The sequence below is a fragment of the Cyprinodon variegatus genome, unplaced genomic scaffold (genome assembly GCF_000732505.1).
Source record: "Cyprinodon variegatus isolate N-32 unplaced genomic scaffold, C_variegatus-1.0 Scaffold82, whole genome shotgun sequence".
NCBI lineage: Eukaryota > Metazoa > Chordata > Actinopteri > Cyprinodontiformes > Cyprinodontidae > Cyprinodon > Cyprinodon variegatus.
Window position 1 is genome coordinate 1609932 of NW_015150535.1, and position 7663 is coordinate 1617594.

Sequence of the window (7663 nt, forward strand, 5' to 3'; positions counted from 1 at the left end):
ATTAGTCTCCCTGCCTTTATTTTTTTTAACTTAATTTTTAAAGACTTTTAAATAAACTAATTGATCTTTTAATTTCTTTATTTCATAATTTGTTTTGTGTATTTTCATTCCTTTCTTTTTTTAAAGAAGCATTACGGAGTTTTATAATGATGCTGCCACCTGTGGCCAAAACCCAGAACTGCAGCACTCTTTTGGTCGTACCTGTAGCTCGCACTCATACTTACAGGAACAAGTTGGTTGTTTTTTGAACAACAACTGCCAACTGAGTTGAGCTGGATACTGGCCCCTTCTGAGTATCCACAAAATCCATCTTAAATATAAAGCTATCATTGTTTGCTAGGATGGACCCATTTAGCATGGACGTCCTAGACGTTAGATCCGCCAAACAGCGCAGGAACTTCTGAGCCAAAGTAAATTGAGGAAAATAGGCTACCAGCTTATAAATACATCAGTGCTGAACTACTGAGGCGTCAGTCTGCTCATCAATGTTTAGTTGTAAATGGTAAAAATGAAAAGGCTATTTTAAGATATTTTTCAGTAGAAACTTATGTTTCTTTAAATCAATTGTTAAAGAAATGTAATTTGTTTTGTTTTTCTTAATTCCCAGTATTTCTTTTAACATATCTGATATTAAATAGATTATTTTCTAAAAAAAAAACAAATTTTTCACAATTTTTTATCAATTTCTCTCTTAAAACCTATGTTTCTGTTTTGTATGGGAGATCAAATATGCCTTTATCTAATCACTATATTTATTTTGATGTATTTATATAAAGTTTTGATCATTTAGCTTTTATATGTAAATCAGTCGATTTGAACTATAACCCTTAAATATAGCATTTCAGTAACTATTTAAATAATGAATTGTTGGGATTGCTGCACTTGTATCCTACAGTTTTTAAAAGACAAATGTACCATAATTTAAGAAAATAAGAATAAAATAGTTGCATGTACAATGAAAATGTAAATTTATTAGATTACTCAATTGCAGCGCCTTTTGTTCTCCATATTTTATTTCATCTGTATGTTTTGGTATTAATGAAAAATAACCCCACTAGTTTTGTGTTTTCTATACATAGAAGAGTGATGTCAGATTTCCTAGTTTGGCTGAGAAGGTGATTGAACCGGAATGGAGAGAAGAAGAAACACCAGACCTGGGGTTCTGCAGTGGACTCCCGCTCCGCTCTGGATCTCACCTGCCACCTCTGTGACACCCGAGGATTCCTGGGAAGATGAAGAGGAAGATCCAAAAGTGGATGGTTTTGTTAAGCAGATGGATGAAAATGGCATCATTGGGCTGTCAGAGGCACTGGAAGACCTGAAACTAGAGGAAGCTTGTGGTTACAGCGGTCCTTCCATCACAGAGGAAGCGGTTCCTAGTGGAGGTGGTCAGTATCGAATGCTTGAAAGTGTCATTCTTTAAGCGGGAAGATATTATAAATACTACAATATAAGGAACAGATGAGATATTTAGTTATTAAAAGAGTCAATCTTGGGTTATATTAAAACAAAGCAATTTAAGAGCATGTATTTTAACACAATGACAGTAATAAAGAAGTAAATACATAATTATTAAAGCCAACATCAGTCACATATTTAAGATACGTCCAAAGACACACACTTTATCTAATGCTCGAATATCTAGCTTTTGAATTCATTTTGCTCTTAAATGCATGTTGATCCAGTCTAAATGATGGAGAAACGAGAACATATCCTAGACCTCCTGAAAGCCCAAACGAAGGGAGTGAAATACGTAAAGGGAAATATTAGTAGTTGAATGGAAGCGCTCCACTGGGACTTTTATAAGACAATTCAACAGCCTGTGATCAACAAGATTATTCTTGTCAACAGAAAAAGATTATTTGTAAAGAAGCAGAAAAGAAATCGGTTACAATCACCCCCTTTAAAAAATGGTTTATACCCAGTTTTTTCTATTCAGACATTTACTAAACTAAATCTAACAGCTACTTTCATTGTGGTTTTATCTTACCAATTTAAACTTCTGATAATGTTTGAATCTTTTTTTTTATTTCTGATATCAAAGGGACCAAATGTATCAGGCGTTGCAGTCTGTCTCTGGATCTATGGCTAGAAATTTTATTTTTGGGTTACTTTTGAATTTTTTTTTTCTAACTTTAACTGTTAAAATGATGTAAGACATTGTGCTAAATATTCAATGATAAAGGATAAGAACAATAAGCCCAGCTAAGGGAAAGCAGACCTAGAAAAGTATGTGACTTTTCTTAAAACATGATGGAACTCTGGTTTCTTTAGGATTAAATCAGCAGCCTTTGTTAAAGCAATGCCTTTTTTTTTTGGTTTGAAAGGTGGATTAAAAGCCCGGACTGAGGATTGGATAGCGAGGCAGAGCGAGAATGACCATGGCAGGCATTTCGTCATGACGGAGGAAGAAGATGAAGATCACCAAGGGAGTAAAATAACTAGAAAGAGAAATGAAGTCCCTCACACATCAGCAGAGCTAGAGGCTAGAGAAGGTTTGGCTAATTGTAGGTTTGATAGAAATCCATCTGAAAACTCCAACCCTGACCATCTGGTATCTGAGCCTGCAGTTACTGCCTCCTTTTTGCCTCATCTTTACCGTTTCCCTGAGGAGGAACTGACTGCCGCTCTGGGAATTGAAGCAGAAACCTTCCCAGACATGGGCTTCACAGAAACAGACTCTTATTGCAGTCAAGCAAGTGTGAAATCAAGTCCCCGGTGTCCGGTGACAAAGCCCAGGGCTTCTCCTCTGCCCACAGATGTATTTTGTGAGGAAGTTGAGTTAAAGGATATTCCTAAAAGAGTGTTAGAAAAACAGAAAGCTGGACACTCCTCTGAAGCGACATGTTCCCTTGGAGGAGCCAAGAAAGACTCTTTAAAACTCAAACAGCCGAGCAACGGTCCTGACAGAAAACATCCTGCAGGAATGAATGAATTCAGGTGACTTTGTGTTTAACTCTTCCCTTTCTTTCCTCTTTGTCTATTTTTATTGATCTTCCCTCTTTTATTTTCATTAGAGCATCAACAAGTCGGCACACACCAGACTTCTCTAAGGTGGAACCCCGGGTTCATTTCCCTAAACGTGGCTACAATCCTCCAAGACGCAAGAGCTCATTGACGAGGACCCCCGTGTCCGCCGAGCCCCCGATGGTGTTTAAATCCCCCGCCGACATCGTTAAGGAAGTCCTGTTTAACGCGCCAACCGACGGGTCGTCCGCTTCCGCTGATTCCAACGCACCAGCAGACGTTCCCAACTCCATGGTCCCTCCAGAGTTCATGTGTCCGCAACAGGCCATGATTCTGCTGCAGCAGCTTCAGGTACGAGCTGGAAAATAAACTGCCAAATATTGGAATTACAACTAAGAATGTCCAGCAGTTAATGGATGGCTGTGTGAGAACGTTCTTCAGATTCCTTTTTCCAACCTGTAATCCCAAACACTTTCTCAGCAGGTGGAAATAGAACCAAGAATTCCCACAAAAACAGAAGAGTATTGTACCAGCCCTAAATTTGTCAAATTAATTAATTAATTAATAATATTGATTAATCAAATGTTTTGTTTATCAAGATTTTCCTCCTGGAAGACATGGATTTTTTGTATTTTTTTTATTTAATCTACAGCTTTGGTTGACATCAGTTCATCACTCTTAGTTTTTAGATGTAATTTATAACTGATTAATTACGAGCTACAAACATTAAGTCATATTTTCATTGTTTGTCGTGAAACATTTTACAATTTTCAGGACTTAAATTTCATTGACTTTAGATTAAGTTTACCTCTTATGATGATTGAAAGCAAAGCTGCTTTTTGAAAGAAATCAGTGTAGTTTCTAATTTTTACTATGAAACTTAAGAGAAAAAAGATTAATTGATTTTGGTAGGAAAAATCAGAGCTTAGATTTTTAAGCCATATGGCCCAGCTCTATCAAGTTGTTTAAAAGTTGTATCTGTCCATTTAATTAATCTACTCTCATATCTAAAAAAAAAAAAGGTATGTATTACTTAAATTTTATTTACTAATAACAATATAAATTATATCTCAATAAATCATTTTTTTCATTGTTCAACTATATTCCTAATCCCCATAACAATGCCAGTTTTTAATGACAGACTTAGAGGGGCCATGTTTGTCCTCTCAGGTTCAGATTATGCATTAAGCTGAGCTCTGGGAGATGTTTTAAGCTAAAGAGAATAGATTTGTCTTCACAATGATTTCTGTCCCGCTAATGATCTCTAACTGCCTCTGAGGACAGAAACGGGCGACACTAGATGCAGGTTGATGCCTTCTGAGGGCATTTAGGTCAACTGGATTTTATAGACCACTGACCTCCCTTTATTATAGGTGTATGTTTTTTAAACGAATTAAAACTTATTTTAACAGTTTCTTTCACTACTATATAATATGTGGTCTGCATTTAATGATATTTGGAACAAACTCAATAAAATGCACACCTTGTTTAAAAAAAAAGGAAAGCTTTAAAATTATTTAATTGTCTTTAGCTAATTCTTTTTTTTTAAATCATATTCAGAGCAAACTGCAATAAGCGATCCCCACTCTGCCTTCTCTTTCTCTTGTTAGGAAAACTACAAAAAACTGCTGACCAAGAACGCCGAGGCAGAGAACACCATCGATCGCCTCCGTCTGGAAGCCAAGGTAGTTTATCTCACACTATGAAGCATCATTTTTCGTTTTGAAACATTTTTTGTGTTTTCACAGGAGTTAGGAAAATAGTATTTTATCTTGGTGCCAGTATGATTTATTATTTATCTTATTTTAAAGTTAATTCAAAACAAAGCTTTAGATCAATGACAACAGTAGTGGTCTCACAAATTGGATTTTTCATTAAATAGAAGTAATGTTGCATCTCTTAACACTCCAGAACAATTTTTTTTTAATATTAAAAAGAAAAACAAAACCCTATTTTTGCTCTTGAACACGTTGCTGCCACCATTTGAAATGATTTCTCATACTGCATTAAAGCTAAGCTCAGGGCATCCAGTTTTATCCTCCATGTTCGAAATAGTTGTTCCAAGATGAACTTTTCAGCCACAGGTGATTAAATAACTACAGGTGAATATTTTGGCAGCATTTTCACCAACATCTTTAATGGTTCTGTCCATAAATTAAGGAATCTTTAGAAATTAAAGTCTTTATGTCTTTATATTTAGCAGGCATGATTGTTAGATCAAGAGCTAAAACATTCAGTGGTAAAATAAATCCAGCTCCCATTGTTCTGCACTTGATTAATTACTGATCACGTCCCTGGAATTATTAAACGTTTCATATCTGATTTCAACAGTTTTAAAAACAAAAAAACCTGATGGCGCTGAAAATTCTTCTCTACATCTACCTGATCGCTAGACAGGAAGTGGCACAACAAATGATTCAAACTACACTGATATGATCTGAACTGGTGATTCAAAAACTGATTTAGGAAAAAAAAAATCCACAAAAAGGCACCTATATTAAATCTAAAAGGTTATTTGCAAAGGAATGTGACATTTTGTGATCAAAAGCTAATATGATGGTGGAAATGAGGAAAAGACGAAAGCGGGGATTAAGTTGTTCTGGAAGAGGACGCCAGGGCGGCAGAAGCTTGTTTTGGTGTAGAAGGCTTTACAGCCGTAAATGTTTGAGCCCTTCTGTTAGCTCTACACCTGCTGAAGACACAGACGTCCATCCCTGTGAACACAGGGATGGAAAAGTAAATTATTCTGTAGATGAATCAAGATGCTATGACCGAAAAAATTTTATTGAAGGATGACTTTTGATATACGATTGGCCGAATTTAGGTGTACAGGCTGACGTATAACTAACTGGACTGCAGAAAATAAAATACCCCACAGATTTTAAGACAGGATTTTTTTTTTAAATACACATTTTCTAACTATCATCTTTTCTATCATCTGATAAAGATTAAATTTATATACATGTTTAAGCCAGAATGATTTGACGTTTAGATATGACTTCCGTACGACTTAAAAAAAAAAGTAGTGCAAAAAGAGGTATAAGCTTCTAGTTTTTAAAAGTGTGTTTCAAACTGTACTTTCAGATGATAAAGACAACCAAAAGACAAAGTCCAGACAGTTTTAGCATCTCAAAGCAAGCTAAATAAATCTTAGTGTTGATATGTAACATCCTCTGGTTGGTCTAGGAGACATAAGGGACATAAGTCAAGATACTGAATTGAATTGAAGTTGTTTATTTATATCATATTTTAACTTTTTGCTGCACATACTCATTTAAGCTTCTGAGAGAACTCAAGCAACTATAACAAACAAAAACCACCTTAAAATAAAAATATAAGTAGAACTAACCTATTTCTAATGGAAAACAAAACATAGAAAACTACAAAAAAAAACTTGACAACAACCACATGAACAGGAGAAAACTGAGGCCGAACTAAAGGCAGGTTTCTACAGTCTGACCAAAGTTAAAAAATTAAGTAAAAAAAAAAATTTAAATAAAAGCATCTAAGGCTGCTCTACCGGTATTCCTTAAAAACCTAATGTTCAAGTTAAATGTTGCTTTAATGTTCAAGCTAGTAGAGCTGTAGCTATGGATCATTTTAGCAATCGATAAATCCATCTATTGTTTTTTTTTAAAGAATCAACTTTTTATAAATTTTGTAAATTTTTGGAATTTTAAAAAATTTAATTTTTTGCTCATTTTTGATGAACCATTCATGGAGAAAACACGTAATAAATATATATGTTATGTTCTTATTCTTTTAGTAAATGGCATGTTTTACAGTCTGTGTAGCATTTCTCTAGGTAATTTGATTAGAAATATATTGATAATAATTTAAATCATCGATTAATCGGATAAAAAATTTTTTTTTTAGTTCTACTCTAAAGCAGATACGTTTTAATCTGTTATTAGTCAAGTCTTTTTTGTCCCCTCCAGGTGAACCTGTTCTCTGACCCTCCAAAGGCCGGTCACTTTGTGCATTCTGGAACGAGTCAACATGCTTCAAACCTCTTGAACCTTGACTTTTCCCCAGCTCAGAGGGCCCATATCTGCTCTCATGGACAAAGTAGTCAGCAGGGTAAGCCTGTTGTTGGTCTCCATGTTAATCTTAAATATATATTTATACGACTGAAACCATTTTCTGTAACCAGCTTGTTTGTTTAGCAGAAAAAGCAAATCCCTCCCCATCAACATCCAGGTTGGGACAACAGCTCTCCAACCTCCTCTTCAGTCAGTCTGAGAAGTTCCTCCAGCAGGTAACTGATGAACAAACGCCGGTCAGTTCAAAAAATCTACCAAGGATTTAACATTTTGCATTTTTTTTTCAGCTCCAAACCTTTGATGATCTTCTAAAGCGTGATAAACTAACATCTTTTGAAAAGTTAAAGGTAAGAACAACAAGCCAAGCTCTATTCAGTAATCTGATTGGCTAATCTGTTCTAATCTGATGAGTTCCTGCTCTCCTTTAGGGTATTTCTCAGCTTTCTGAGGGGCTGAACTCTTTAGAGAGGGGCTTCCTTCTGGCTCGGGATGAACACAAACTCCTGCAGCAAAGAGGAGCAGAAACCTGCAACTTTGATCCTGAACGGTGAGAAAAGTACGGAAGAGGATTAGGGCCACTGAAAAAAAAAAAGAAAAAAAAAAAGTAAACTGATTTTTAAATTTTATTTCAGTTTAACATGGGGAAAAAGTCA

At 35.4% G+C, this 7663-nt stretch overlaps 1 protein-coding gene across 1 annotated transcript; it reads left to right on the forward strand.

The window, feature by feature from the left end:
• The first annotated feature begins 1083 nt into the window (after positions 1-1083).
• Positions 1084-7561, forward strand: akna (AT-hook transcription factor). The gene is made up of 8 exons (XM_015373182.1): positions 1084-1388; positions 2328-2940; positions 3018-3318; positions 4578-4652; positions 6906-7047; positions 7137-7225; positions 7298-7357; positions 7439-7561. The coding sequence occupies exons 1-8, from the start codon at positions 1130-1132 to the stop codon at positions 7559-7561; spliced, it is 1662 nt and encodes a 553-aa protein (XP_015228668.1). The 5' UTR covers positions 1084-1129.
• The last annotated feature ends 102 nt before the right edge of the window (positions 7562-7663 follow it).